The sequence below is a fragment of the Barbus barbus genome (assembly GCF_936440315.1).
Source record: "Barbus barbus genome assembly, chromosome: 1".
NCBI lineage: Eukaryota > Metazoa > Chordata > Actinopteri > Cypriniformes > Cyprinidae > Barbus > Barbus barbus.
Window position 1 is genome coordinate 47,679,466 of NC_136729.1, and position 15,000 is coordinate 47,694,465.

The 15,000-nt window shown below is 41.4% G+C and overlaps 2 protein-coding genes across 2 annotated transcripts in view; one reads left to right on the forward strand and one right to left on the reverse strand.

The window, feature by feature from the left end:
- The window catches only part of LOC306883229 (leucine rich adaptor protein 1-like), a 7,727-nt gene extending 4,017 nt beyond the window's left edge, over positions 1-3,710 (forward strand). Inside the window, exon 2 of the mRNA XM_079438353.1 lies at positions 2,008-3,710. Within this exon, the coding sequence (XP_079294479.1) occupies positions 2,008-2,367 (360 nt within the window). The 3' untranslated portion in view covers positions 2,368-3,710. The remainder of the gene's footprint in view (positions 1-2,007) is intronic.
- An 8,866-nt stretch (positions 3,711-12,576) lies between these two features.
- LOC306885400 (serine/threonine-protein phosphatase PP1-beta catalytic subunit) overlaps positions 12,577-15,000 on the reverse strand; it is a 15,167-nt gene continuing 12,743 nt past the window's right edge. Inside the window, exons 7-8 of the mRNA XM_079441875.1 lie at positions 14,484-14,618; positions 12,577-12,954 (exon numbers count right to left, since the gene is read on the reverse strand). Of these exons, the coding sequence (XP_079298001.1) occupies positions 12,850-12,954; positions 14,484-14,618 (240 nt within the window). The 3' untranslated portion in view covers positions 12,577-12,849. The remainder of the gene's footprint in view (positions 12,955-14,483; positions 14,619-15,000) is intronic.

A 15,000-nucleotide genomic window follows, 5' to 3' on the forward strand; every position in this document is an offset into this window, starting at 1 on the left:
TTTTAATCATTAAGGACACATTCAATTAATCAAAAGTGTCAGAAACATTTATAATGTGACCAAATATTTCTGTTTCAAATAAATGCTGTTCTTCTGAACTTTCTATTCATCTGTGAATCCTGAAAAATAAAATGTATCACGGTTTCCACAAAAATATTGTGCAGCACAACTGTGTTCAACATTGATAATAATGAGAAATGTTTGTTGAGCAGTAAATTATATTATTATGATTTCTGAAGATCATGTGACACTGAAGACTGGAGTAATGATGCTGAAAATACAGCTGCAGATCACAGAAATACAGGTGCTGGTCATAAAATTAGAATATCATGAAAAAGTTGATTTATTTCAGTAATACCATTCAAAAAGTGAAACGTGTATATTAGATTAATTCATTACACAGACTGATATATTTCACATTTTTATTTCCTTTAATTTTGATGATTATAACTGACAACTAAAGAAAGTCCCAAATTCAGTATCTCAGAAAATTATAATATTGTGAAAATGTTCAATATTGAAGACCCCTGGTGCCACAGTCTAATCAGCTAATTAACTCAAAACACCTGCAAAAGCCTTTAAATGGTCTCTCAGTCTAGTTCTGTAGGCTACACAATCACGGGGAAGACTGCTGACTTGACAGTTGTTCAAAAGACCACCATTGACACCTTGCACAAGGAGCGCAAGACACAAAAGGTCATTGCTAAAGAGGCTGGCTGTTCACAGAGCTCTGTGTCCAAGCACATTAATAGAGAGGCGAAGGGAAGGACCAGATGTGGTAGAAAAAAAGTGTACAAGCAATAGGGATAACCGCACCCTGGAGAGGATTGTGAAAGAAAACCCATTCAAAAATGTGGGGGAGATTCACAAAGAGTGGACTGCAGCTGGAGTCAGTGCTTCAAGAACCACCAGCACAGACGTATGCAAGACATGGGTTTCAGCTGTCGCATTCCTTGTGTCAAGCCACTCTTGAACAAGAGACAGCGTCAGAAGCGTCTTGACTGGACTGCTGCTGAGTGGTCCAAAGTTATGTTCTCTGATGAAAGTAAATTTTGCATTTCCTTTGGAAATCAAGGTCCCAGAGTCTGGAGGAAGAGAGGAGAGGCACATAATCCACGTTGCTTGAGGTCCAGTGTGAAGTTTCCACAGTCGTTGATGGTTTGGGGTGCCATGTCATCTGCTGGTGTTGGTCCATTGTGTTTTCTGAGGTCCAAGGTCAACGCAGCCGTCTACCAGGAAGTTTTAGAGCACTTCATGCTTCCTGCTGCTGACCAACTTTATGGAGATGCAGATTTCATTTTCCAACAGGACTTGGCACCTGCACACACTGCCAAAGCTACCAGTACCTGGTTTAAGGACCATGGTATCCCTGTTCTTGATTGGCCAGCAAACTCGCCTGACCTTAACCCCATAGAAAACCTATGGGGTATTGTGAAGAGGAAGATGCAATACGCCAGACCCAACAATTCAGAAGAGCTGAAGGCCACTATCAGAGCAACATGGGCTCTCATAACACCTGAGCAGTGCCACAGACTGATCGACTCCATGCCACGCCGCATTGCTGCAGTAATCCAGGCCAAAGGAGCCCCAACTAAATATTGAGTGCTGTACATGCTCATACTTTTCAGTTGGCCAACATTTCTAAAAATCATTTTTTTTGCATTGGTCTTAATTGATATTCTAATTTTCTGAGATACTGAATTTGGGACTTTCATTTGTTGTCAGTTATAATCATCAAAATGAAAGGAAATAAACATTTGAAATATATCAGTCTGTGTGTAATGGATGAATCTAATATACAAGTTTCACTTTTTGAATGGTTTTACTGAAATAAATCTACTTTTTCATGATATTCTAATTTTATGACCAGCACCTGTAAATTACAGTTTAAACAGATATTCACATAGAAAACAGCTGTTTTAGATTGTAATAATATTTATCTATTTTAGGTCATAAGTTGTGTGGATAGATCTGTTGTAGTGTTTCTGACGTGTTTCTCGCTCGCAGGCTCATCTGCGCTCCATTGATGTCAGACTGATGCATCAGCTGCTGTCCATCAACGAGGGCATCGAGTCGATCCGCTGGGTGCTGGAGGAGCGTGGGGGCGGGGCCAGCCGCGAGGGCAGTGTGACGGACAGCTTGTGCAGCCTATCAGACGGCGTGGAGTCTGAGCGCGGCTCCTGCAGCGACGGGCTGGACGGGATCTCGCTGGGCAGCTATCTGGACACGCTCGGGGACGAGGAGCTCGACCGCTGCTCGCCCGCTAGCCTCTCGGACGGCCTCAGACCCCCCACGGACCAGGAGACGCTTGGCAAACCTCCGCTGCGGCCGCACGTGGAAACCGACGAGTACTACTGCTTCAGATAACAAAGACATCCGACGGAGATCCAGATGGAAAGCTACTCTCTTACCAATCATTTTGGGAAATTCTTAACCGGATGTGACCGATTTAGTTCACATTTCTCGTTCTAAAGTTTTTTTGGGGTTTTTTTTTGTAAGTCATTGATGTTTGGGTTTGACTTTCTGAACGTTTCTTTAAAAAATGGCTTTAAAAATCTGACCAATCCTTGAAAGCAGAGTAAACCGAGAGAATCTGTTCCACCCGTTGTCTTAAATGTTTGTTCCAAGCGTGGGAATCTGGCTCTAGTCGATGGATCGGCTGCGTTCACACTCATTCAGTCCGGTTTGAAAACTGAATTCAGGTGAAAGTGAATAGCACGTAACAGACGTAATAATGTTATAAACCTAGATATAAATCTATATATGTCACATGACTAAACGTGCCATCGTTTTCAAAAGCCTCTGTTCTCACAGTCCACACTTCATCGCGAGAACTGTTTTCAGATATACTCAGTTTGGAGAGAGTTTTCAAAAAGCTCTGTCTTCCTTGACAAAACACTCTCAGTGTGAACTGAAGGCCAAAACAGAGAGAAAGATGCATTTCAAACAAAAACATGTTAGTGTGGACAAGACCTGAACAAAATTAAATGAGTTTATAATTAAAACAAACAAATGTGACCCTGGAGCACAAAACCAGTCTTAAGTGTCAGTTTTCCAAAATTGAGATTCATACACCATCTGAAGCTGAATAAATAATCTCTCCATTGATGTATGGTTTGTTATGATAGGACAATATTTGTCTGAGATACAACTATTAGAAAATCTGGAATCTGAGGGAGCAAAAAAATCTAAATATTGAGACAATCTCCTTTAAAGTTGTTCAAATGAAGTTCTTAGCAATGCATATTACTAATCAAAAATGAAGTTTTGATATATTTATGTAGGAAATTTACTAAATATCTTCATGGAACATGATCTTAATATCCTAATGATTTTTGTCATAAAAGAGAAATGTATAATTTTGATCCATACAATGTATTGTTGTCTATTGCTGCAGATATACCTGTGTTACTGATGACTGCTTTTGTGCTGCAGGGACAGATATATCTGTCAGTCGGGAATGAAAAATTGCTTTCCCTTTGAATTAAGTTTTCTGAGCCCGTTTGTTCTTCGCTTTGTTCAGCTTCTCAGAAAACAAGACTTCATGTGTTCATTTTGCCTCCGGTGGATGTATCTTGATTTAATTATTTTTAGACATTTGCACTGGAAAATGACAAAAAATACTGAGGAAGAGCTTCTTTTTTTCAGTAAAATGTTTGGAGCAGAGCTATTCAAGCCTTAAGTTTTTTTTTTTTTTTTTTTTTTTTTTTTTTTTTTTTTGTAAAACAATAAAAAAAAAAAAAATTGGAATTTCAAACTTTGATGAATTTCAGAAATCTTAAATAAGAAAAAACCTTTAAAAGTCTTCAATTTTGATTCAAACCCGCAGGAAACCCTGTTAAAGGGTCTTGAGCTTGACTTCAGTATTGTGCCGTATTTAATTATGAGCGCTCTCAGTTTTTGTCATCTGCTGCTTTAAATGCTCGCACCCTTTAAAGCAGGATGGATTCTGATTGGCTGTCAGTGTTTCGTTTAACGACTGAATAACTGATCATTCTGGAGTCTGGTCAGGGTTTCAAAGACAGCGGTTGATCCGTACGATTGTGAAACTACTGTAGCGCTACCTAATGCTGTCTTTGGTGTTTTGTGCAGATGGGATCAGACTGAACACATCCTCTTCTCAAACACAATCACTGACATGACGACCGAAACATCATTATTTTATCTGCTGTTATTAATGAAAACAGCAACACGTGGAACGAATCTGAGATTTGAGCACAAACCTACTCTTGTCTTTATTTGATCACATTAAACCACCTCAGGCCAACTCTGGTGCTTGCATTAATATATATTAAATATATTCGCAAAAACCCACCCTCCTTAGTTACTGTTGCTATGTCCAATAAACTCTCACACTACACACAAGTTCTCGCGCATCGCGGAGCAAAGAAGAAACAGACAAGACTTCTGGTTACTTCTGGAATGAAACCAGGTCTCAGCTTTCAAATTTTGCCTTTTTTTTTTTTTTTCAAACAATAAATATAGTTTTGTGGCTCTTCAAGCGGCACGTGAACCGATCGTCTCTTCATATTTACGTAACGCACAAAATAAACATGAATGAACATCAGAAGGTATTTTATTTCAACCGCAGAAAGACATCAATGCACAACATTTTTCAAGTTTAAGTCCACCCTCCTGTCTGATTTGGTCAGACTCTGGTTTGTGATTGGTCAGATTGCCTGTCAATCAAGCTCTTTGCGAACAGTCGATTGCATGTTTTACAGGAAATATTCCTGTTGTGCTCAGAGACAGAAAGAAACGTTTGCCTGCTTTATCACTGTTTGATGATATTAAATGTCTGAAACAGATCGTCAGGTCTGGCTCACACGCTAGCGCTAATGCTAATGTGGTAAACTCCTCGCAGGTTTACACTGAAAGAGGTGCTCTGCTAATGTGTGGACTGACAGGATTCACACTCATTCTGTGGCGTTTCGAGTGTTTTTGCGTTGAAGTGCATTTCCTGCTCATGCCGCAGCTAGTTAGCGACTCGAACTCGTTCAGGGCTGACTCTTCACTGCAGTAATGAGATTGTTCTTCAGTCTGTGTGAGCTTGGTTTTCACGGTGATCTCTTGAGAAATGTAAAGTCAGCAGGTTGTTGTTATTTTGTGTCGATATTGTTTGAGATGTAGTTGTTTGTGCTGCTATTTCATTCGTTTCTTTTTGTGTGCTTGATTGATTGAATACTTCTAATTTATAATATTCATTTTCAACTGTTTTGGGGGAAATGCCATAATGCATTGTGACTTATTTTGTCTGACTGTGTTTTTTAAAGTCTTTTAACGAAATGTTTTAATATAAAATAAAACTGCATAATTACAAGCTGGAAATGAGCTTCTCATTACGTCTGAAAAACAAATAAATGATGAACGTGATCAGGATGAAGCGCGAAGGTCAATGATGTCTCTAGCTGTGAGAAAAGAATTGGACGCGTGATGATCAGATCTGTCTCCAGCGATCTTGATTAGATAAACGACCGGAGATAATGGCGTTCAGTTCATCGGTGCACAGAGTCTCATTGATTCAGTGCACAAAGACTGGAGTCATGAACGCTAGCCCACGCTAACTGAGAGAAAGACGTGTTTGATGCTGCTTGCATGTGTTTAGCGGACAGATTACACTGATAATAACTTACTTGAGACAGACTTGGAAACCTGACCAGAGCCTTTGAAGGAGTTTAATACGTAGCAGCTTTAGTTTGAAGCTGAAGATTTTAATGTTGTGCAGGCTATGTTGCTAAAAACACGTTGCTACCATGTTTTAGCATGTTAATACCATTTAACTCGTTGGCATGTCTTAACATTGCTAGCATTAGCATGTTTTAAAGTGTTGCTACCATGTTTTATCTTGTTGCTAACATGATTAATGCATTGTTAGCAGGTTGTAGCACATTAACATTTTACCACAGAACAGTGCTAGCATGTTTAATCACACTGCTAGCCTGTTTTAACATGTTAGCATGTTTTATCACATTGCTATCCCCTTTTAGCACAATGCAAACGTGTTTTAGCATGTTTCTAACGTGTTTAGCATGTTGTTAGCATTTTTAGCACAACCCTAACACATTTTAGCACACTGCTAGCCTGTTTTAGTGTGTTGCTAGCATGTTTTAGCACATTCCTTACATGTATATTAGCTAGCCCTGCTTAATAAATATACACACCATCACAGGATTTGTACTGGTTTGAATGGAAACTGTGATGGACTCTGTGGGTCTCTGCTGGTAATTGGTCTCCTTCTACTGGTGGCTTGTTAAAACCAATAAATCCTAATGGAATATGTCCCAAAACACTGCAGAAAACCCTGTTTTAATGGTTAAAAGTTGATGGTTTGTAATGGTGCTTGTATTGGAAACCATTAGAATGTTCTGTGATGGTTCTATAGTTTTTTTGAGCAGGGATATTATAAATATTAGATGATAAGGAAGCCCAAGAGATTCTGGAAGTTTAAGTTTGGATTTAGACCGCTGGCGTTTGATCAAATTTACATATTCGATGGGGGTTTTATCATCAGGTCTGACCTGAGTTTGGTGGTCGTAGCGTTGGAGCTCTTGGATCATTTCTTCTGCACAGCAGTCTTCATCAAGGCACTCAGTCATGGTTAATCCCTCAAACAGGTTGGTTGGGTTGTTCTGTGAGCTCCGCTGCTGCCAGATGAGGATTTCCACACAAATAAAGAGCTGCATTCATACAGCAGGAGTGAGTCTGAGCGCGCTGAGACATGTTCATGCACACAGTGCCTTCTGCAAACAGACCTCAGATCATCAGAGTATGTCCGGTTTCACGCCTCAGATATCCCCGTGTAATTACAGCGCTTCATGTAAGCCGAGCCTGACCCAGATCATCCGTATCATGTGGAGAGATGCTGTCAGATAGAGGATGAATGTGATGGAGAATCTGCGGTTTATCAGAGAACTGTACCTGCTCCTGCCTTCAGTTTTACTGTAGTCACTACACATAAGACATAGAGTGGACCGAAGCGGATGCAAGCTGTGCACAGGAAGACCAACTGGATATTTTTACCCAGAAAAATAAGCGGCGTGTAAGAGTCTGTCTGCAGACACACTTCACTTCATTCAACTGTTCGGCTGCCAATGTTTAATGTTTTGTGACAGATTACAGAGTTTGGGCTTTTGGGTCTTCTGAAGGAAGAAAAAAGGCCTTTCATTCTACAGGCACTGGTTTAGAAGAGACCAAAAGAGTTTTTTTACTGTCAGTAGCTATTTTCCATTCAAATATGCAAATTTAACTAATGCGCAAAACTGGTATGTTGCATAAAACATTTGCGAATAAAGCAACGTTTCTATCCAGTGAGTCAAAGAGAACAAACCGTAGCTTCCTGATAAACTGACACTGAATATCTCTAAGAGAAGCCACTGAATATAATCGGTTTCATATATGATAAATGACTTGTCACTGCTTTCTGAGGCAGACGCCTGTTCTTTGGGAACGCAGTCGTTTAAGACGATTCTACAGAAATACTTTGACAGACTTTGCTCAGGCTTCAGAATGACCAAAACAGCATATAGGTGCTGTGAAGGAGATCAGTCTGCTGCTAGTCAAGTTATCCCGTCTCACACGTTGTTTTAGATGTGCATGGAGGAGTTTCTTCGGTAAACGTGTTTCCATCATAGTTGATGTGCATTAGTTTCTTGGCAGATAAAACGTTTACCCTACTCAGTTGTGTGCATACATTTTTATGTGCATTTTTAGAATATGTGCATCTTGGCATATCCATCCAGCAATTTTTTTCGCAATTTTCCAAAATGTGCAAAAAATAGGTGGAGGGAAACATAGCTAGTGTGTAGTACATTACAAATGAAGCGCATGATGAGGAAATATATCAAGTGCTTTAATACGGGAAACACTGCACAGTTACCACAGACAAGAACAAACAATGAACGGAAGAAACTCAGAGCTTAAATACAATAAACAAACTACAGACAGGTGATGGAACCAATGAGTAACTATGGAGACACACTAGTGGCGGGAAAATGTGAACAAAGGAAACATTGCACAAAAGGTGCTTCATAGTGGAAGAAGGTTTTTCTGATTATGAGATGCTTAGAATTACACTAAGAATGTAGTGATTTGTTTAAGAACTGCCCACTGAAAGGTCTTTTAGGGAACCGGTACTGGTTCTTCTACGACAAAGCACCCTTTTGAACCCTTTATGTCTAAGGCTGTGTACATCAGAAGGACATCTTAATCCGTTTTCATTTTTTTCCATCATCTTACGCCATGAGCACCGTGTTTCATGGACAATGTGTCGACTAGAAACCAGCTTCTGAAACCGTGACTTCAGCTGTTATAAGACTCAGAGAGGGGAAAGAGACAAGCGCTCTCAGTCCAGCAGCTCTGACCGGCACGTGTTTATGGTGCGGTTGGTTTCAGTGGCCCTGCAGTCAAACCTGCAATCAAACTGCTGCTGCTTTAAAGCTTTGCTCTGAGTTTCCACAGGAATCAAGAAATTGGGAATGTTTTTAAGAAAATGCTTCTGTTCTCCTGTATTTTGCATATGAACGCACATGATTATGAGATACTAATTACACAAGCTGCTTGGAATCACTTTGCAGTTCGTTTCTCTCTCTGTCGGCACAAACACACAAGGAGCTGAACATGACAATCAGACTCCTGCATTAACGACTCGTTACGCATCATGTTGAACATGACCTCAAACACAAACCTGTTTAACTCTGGATAAATATCTGGTTTCTGATCAAGAATATCTGTGATGTTAATCGTGAAGGTGATCATGGTAAGATCATCTGGAAGCTTCTTTGTTCAAACATGTTGAACTGGATCTGAGTATCTCTGAATCAGTGACACACACACTCACACACACACACTCACTCACTCACACACACTCAAACACACTATCAGAGCTTCACATCATAGATTGGCTTTGTCTGACATTTTAAACCTGACATCAAACAGCTGTTAGAGGAAAGACAGAGCAAACACTGGATGAACAGGAAGAGACTGATGCTCAAGAGCTTTCTGAGGAACCATCAGCTTCTACTTCATCTCAAGCCCTACACAACCATCTGCACAATTATACTATTATCATGACAATTATAGTTTAGCACAGTCTGTGTGTGTGTGTGCTCAGATGTGTGAGTGTGTGTTCAGGTGTGTGTGAGTGTGTTCAGGTGTGTGTGAGTGTGAGTGTGTTCAGGTGTGTGTGAGTGTGAGTGTGTTCAGGTGTGTGTGAGTGTGAGTGTGTTTGTGGAAGGGTGTGAGTGTGTGCTCAGATGTGTGTGTGAGTGTGTGTGTGTGTGTGTGTGTGTGTGTGTGTCTGTGTGTTTGTGGAAGGGTGTGAGTGTGTGTGTGTTCAGGTGTGTGTGAGTGTGTGTGTGTTCAGGTGTGTGTGAGTGTGTGTGTGTGTTCAGGTGTGTGTGAGTGTGAGTGTGTTCAGGTGTGTGTGAGTGTGAGTGTGTTTGTGGAAGGGTGTGAGTGTGTGCTCAGATGTGTGTGTGAGTGTGTGTGTGTGTGTGTGTCTGTGTGTTTGTGGAAGGGTGTGAGTGTGTGTGTGTTCAGGTGTGTGTGAGTGTGTGTGTGTGTTCAGGTGTGTGTGAGTGTGTGTGTGTTCAGGTGTGTGTGAGTGTGTGTGTGTGTTCAGGTGTGTGTGAGTGTGTGTGTGTTCAGGTGTGTGTGAGTGTGTGTGTGTTCAGGTGTGTGTGAGTGTGTGTGTGTTCAGGTGTGTGTGAGTGTGTGTGTGTGTGTTCAGGTGTGTGTGAGTGTGTGTGTGTTCAGGTGTGTGTGAGTGTGTGTGTGTGTTCAGGTGTGTGTGAGTGTGTGTGTGTGTGTTCAGGTGTGTGTGAGTGTGTGTGTGTGTTCAGGTGTACGTGTTTAGCTATACTTGTGAGGACCAGATGTCCCCACAAGGATAGTAAAGCCTGAGATTTTTGACTTTGTGAGGACATTTGGCCGGTCCTCACAAGGGAAATAAATTATTAAAAATACTAAATGAAGTTTATCTTAAAATGTAAAAATGCACAGTCTCCTGTGAGGACTAAGTTTAGGTGTAGGGTTGGTGTAGGGCAATAGCACACACAGTTTGTTCAGTATAAAAACCATTACGCCTATGGAGAGTCCTCTCAAGTATAGCAAAACCAACATGTGTGTGTGTGAGTGTGTGTTCAGGTGTGTGTGTGTGTGTTCAGGTGTGTGTGAGTGTGTGTGTGTTCAGGTGTGTGTGAGTGTGTGTGTGTTCAGGTGTGTGTGTGTTCAGGTGTGTTTGTTCAATGATAGCGCAGCGTGTTCATGAGTAACAGACCTGGAGTAGCTGACCTTTGACCTCACAAACAGTGAGACGCTTGAGAATGCAGACGAGACACAGAAACATGCAGCAGATCAGAGGACATGCATGTCTGATCTTAAGAAAGGGCTTTTCATCATCCATCTCTTTTTATTCAAATCTTGTGTCATGCTCATGTTTATTGCATGGACAAGTACAAGTGGTTAAGTGTGTTTTACAGTTTTATTCTGCTCTCCTGTGATGACCCTAACCCATCCATCCGTACTGGACTAGAAGAAGATGTTTAGTGTTACAGAGACTGCTTCATCAGATCTAATTCATTACCCAGACATCACTCTGTTTAGAGCCGAGTCCTCGAGCAGGAGAACCCCGAGACTGAAGATACAATCACACTCATGTTTCTCTTCTTTTTAACACATTTGCGTAGTCATCATGAGCTATAGAGCAGACTGATGTGAAGAAAAGAAAAAATAATCTAAAAAATAAAGCATTTTAGCAAAAGGCAGCAACATAAAGGTGAATCAGAGAAGGGCTAAATAAGCTCAACAAATATGAAATACACACCAGACTTCATAAACAGATGAGTGTGGAATCAAAAGAACCACAATCCTCTTGCCTTTGCCTCTAAAATAGAAACCAAAGCACATTTTGAAATGTTAGGACCTGCAGCATCATTAGTATTATTTAATCTTGTTATATTGCAGAGAGACGTGTTGTAGTTCATCCCTGACATCAGTGAACTGTGGTTAAAATCAGGTGAACGGGTTTCCAAGCGTCTGTGATCACACGGTCAGCTATACATCTGAAGGAGCTCCTCTGAAGCGTGTGGTCAGCACAAATAACAGGGTTCTTCTGAGACGCCTTCAGTCTGTCTTTATTCCACCGGCTGCTAAACGAGTAATACGCACTGCTAACAAGAGCAAGCGTATCTCGACTGCATCTGTAGAGCTTAAAAGGATCAAAATGATCATATAAAGGACGGAATCAATGTGATCCAACTGTAATAAAATAGTAAATGAAAAAGTTAAAATCAATGTGATTTAAGTGTAATATTTGTAGTGTCCACTAGGGGGCGATCAAAGGTTGTGGCTGACGCGAGCTGTGCATCACAGCCAATACAGCCTGACAGAGACAACAGCACGAGTCTGTCTTCATTTATTAATGTCTATTCCCCCTTTATCAGGGTGTAACACATCCTGGCTAATCTCTGAGAATGTGACTCAATCATTCAGAGCTTTGAACACCAGTGAAGTGAAATAATGAGTGATCAGCTGATTATAATGATCACGAGAACAGCGCCCTCTGCAGGCTGTGTGCGTTAATATAGAGAATATCATTAAACTGCATGAAGAGTGCTTTACTACAGACTTTAGTCGAGCTGGACCCCTTTAAACTGATTTAGTCTCTATAATGGGTCGCACTGTATAAAGCTCCTACAGTCTTCATATTTCACAACTGTTTATGGAGTTTTGTCAACTTCCTCTTCAGAAAGTCTTCTCATCAACAGCCAGAACGCACTTCAGTCCCCAGAAATGATCCACTCTGTGATTCTTAATCTATTTCCAGGGGATTTTCCCAGCATGCATCTGTGCAGGAGTTTGACTTGTTGCCTCAACTCAGTCCAAACAGAAATAACTTTGTTATAACTATGAAATAATTGTTTAATATGAATTTGAATAAAATGGCTAGTACGGTAAATACTTGGACAGTTTCTGTACACGAGAGCATTAAACTCTTATCCTGTTAAATATAATGAGCTTAATGTGAGCTTACTGAAAGCAGAGAAACTATAATCAGGGCCGCTTCCTCTGAAAGTTTTAGTTATGTAAAGCATCATTTATAAGACACATGTTGATGTTGCATACTTCAAGTGATGTACTGAATACTTCCAGCTCTTCTTCAGGCCAGAGACCCGGGAGATGATTCACTTCTGCCTTCAGGTTCAGGTAGAAATTCATCTACGTGTTCTTACAAGAATCAAGACACAACTTTATGACTAAATAAAAGAAAAGATATACAACTTTTTAATCACAATTCTGACATTTTTTCTCTTGATGCTGAGAAATAAATAAATTGTAAAACAAAAAAAGTAAATTTTCCTGAATTTATATCTTAGATCAAATATATAAAGATAAAATAGAAACTTCTTACCTAAAACAAAACAAAACACCTGAGATAAGTTGCAATTACCTGTTATTTCTTTATTCTTCAAATAAACGTGTTTCCATATAATACAGTCTTCCTCCTCTTCATCGCTGGTGAAGGACACATCGATCTGTCTGCAGACTAATGAAGACGCTTGAAAACATACTGGCACGCCAGAAAGCTTTGTTAAACTTTATTTACTGCAAACCCAGATGTTATGAACCTGTTGGACTGGAACAGGCCTGAAGAGTGAAATGATGAGCTAGAAAAACAGCTAGTGTGTGAGAGAGCAAGAGTTGAAACACTGCGAAACGTGACGCTTACAGACGCTAAATCAAACCAAACCAAACTAAAATATGCCTCAACAGAAACAATACGTGTGGCTTCTTTAACTACATCCTGTGTGTGTTCAAGACAGTCTTCATGCCGATGGTGGCTCCGCCCCTTCACCGCTTCTTAGGGGGCGTGGCCGTTCTGGGCGGAGTCACGGGTCGCCCGGAGTTCATCCCGCCGTACTGATACTTCGCCTTCTTCTCCGACGGCTTCAGGATCTGAGAAAACAGCAGCCAAACTTCAGCACTTTCACCTCTGACAACAATCACGAGTAGAGACCATTTACAAACGTACAGTTCTAGCATTTGAGTAACGAGAGCGGTCTTAACGGTCATGACATCTCGTCAAAATGCAAAAACCATAATGGTGCAAAAAAAACCAGCATTGTTTATTTGATGCATTATAGCATCATCGTGTCCCTGCAGCACAAAAGCAGTCATGAGTAGCACAGGTATATTTGTAGCAATAGCCAACAATACATTGTATGGATCAAAATTATACATTTCTCTTTTATGACAAAAATCATTAGGATATTAAGATCATGTTCCATGAAGATATTTAGTAAATGTCCTACCATAAATATATCAAAACTTCATTTTTGATTAGTAATATGCATTGCTAAGAACTTCATTTGAACAACTTTAAAGGAGATTTTCTCAATATTTAGATTTTTTTGCTCCCTCAGATTCCAGATTTTCTAATAGTTGTATCTCAGACAAATATTGTCCCATCATAACAAACCATACATCAATGGAAAGATTATTCAGCTTTCATGATGATGCATAAACCTCGATTTCACAAACTTGACCCTCATGACTGGTTTTGTGCTCCAGGGTCACAATTATTATTTTTTGGGGTCGGGGTTGTGGAATGTGTTCAGGACAGGCTGCGTTAGTGAAGTCATGTGACGCAGAGGTGGAGTCATGTGATTATGGAGGTGGAGTCATGTGACGCGGAGGTGGAGTCATGTGATTATGGAGGTGGAGTCATGTGATTATGGAGGTGAAGTCATGTGACGCGGAGGTGGAGTCATGTGATTATGGAGGTGAAGTCATGTGACGCGGAGGTGGAGTCATGTGATTATGGAGGTGGAGTCGTGATTATGGAGGTGGAGTCATGTGATTATGGAGGTGAAGTCATGTGACGCGGAGGTGGAGTCATGTGATTATGGAGGTGAAGTCATGTGACGCGGAGGTGGAGTCATGTGATTATGGAGGTGAAGTCATGTGACGCGGAGGTGGAGTCATGTGATTATGGAGGTGGAGTCATGTGATGCGGAGGTGGAGTCATGTGATTATGGAGGTGGAGTCATGTGATTATGGAGGTGAAGTCATGTGACGCGGAGGTGGAGTCATGTGATTATGGAGGTGGAGTCATGTGACGCAGAGGTGGAGTCTTGTGATTATGGAGGTGGAGTCATGTTACGCGGAGGTGGAGTCATGTGATTATGGAGGTGGAGTCATGTGACGCAGAGGTGGAGTCTTGTGATTATGGAGGTGGAGTCATGTGACGCGGAGGTGGAGTCTTGTGATTATGGAGGTGGAGTCATGTGACGCGGAGGTGGAGTCATGTGATTATGGCGGTGGAGTCATGTGACGCGGAGGTGGAGTCATGTGATTATGGAGGTGGAGTCATGTGACGCGGAGGTGGAGTCATGTGATTATGGCGGTGGAGTCATGTGACGCGGAGGTGGAGTCATGTGATTATGGCGGTGGAGTCATGTGACGCGGAGGTGGAGTCTTGTGACCTGGAAGGAGCACATCAGGGTCTCGTCGACGCTCATCATTCCTCCAGCGTTGTCGAACTCTCCGCAGTAATTGGGCGCCGAGAACAACGTGACCAGCTGGCGTTTGGCGAAGAACTCGTAACCGTCCTCAACCACCTGCAGAACAACAGCAGAGCGCCTTAAACCAGCCCAAAACCACTGCAGTTAGACACGTGACAGTAAAGCACTGAGCATGAGCTGGGAAGCATACAACATTTACTTTCATTAACACAGTAGGTGCGTTCGACTTCATGCCGCACTTAGCAGACCGATCGGCGGCTGACTTGAAGCAGTGCATGCCGGTTAGAAATTTAGTCCGACTTGAACCGGCGCCGACCACACGTCACTGTCACGTGTGGCATCAAAGTACCGCGAGAGCGTTTCGAGAGCAGTTTCTCCAGAGCGACTGCGGGAGCGCTGATGACGACACAGCTGTTTCACGATTGGCCAAATTCACCACATGACAACAATGATATGTGTTTCTAACGTCTTCAAATAT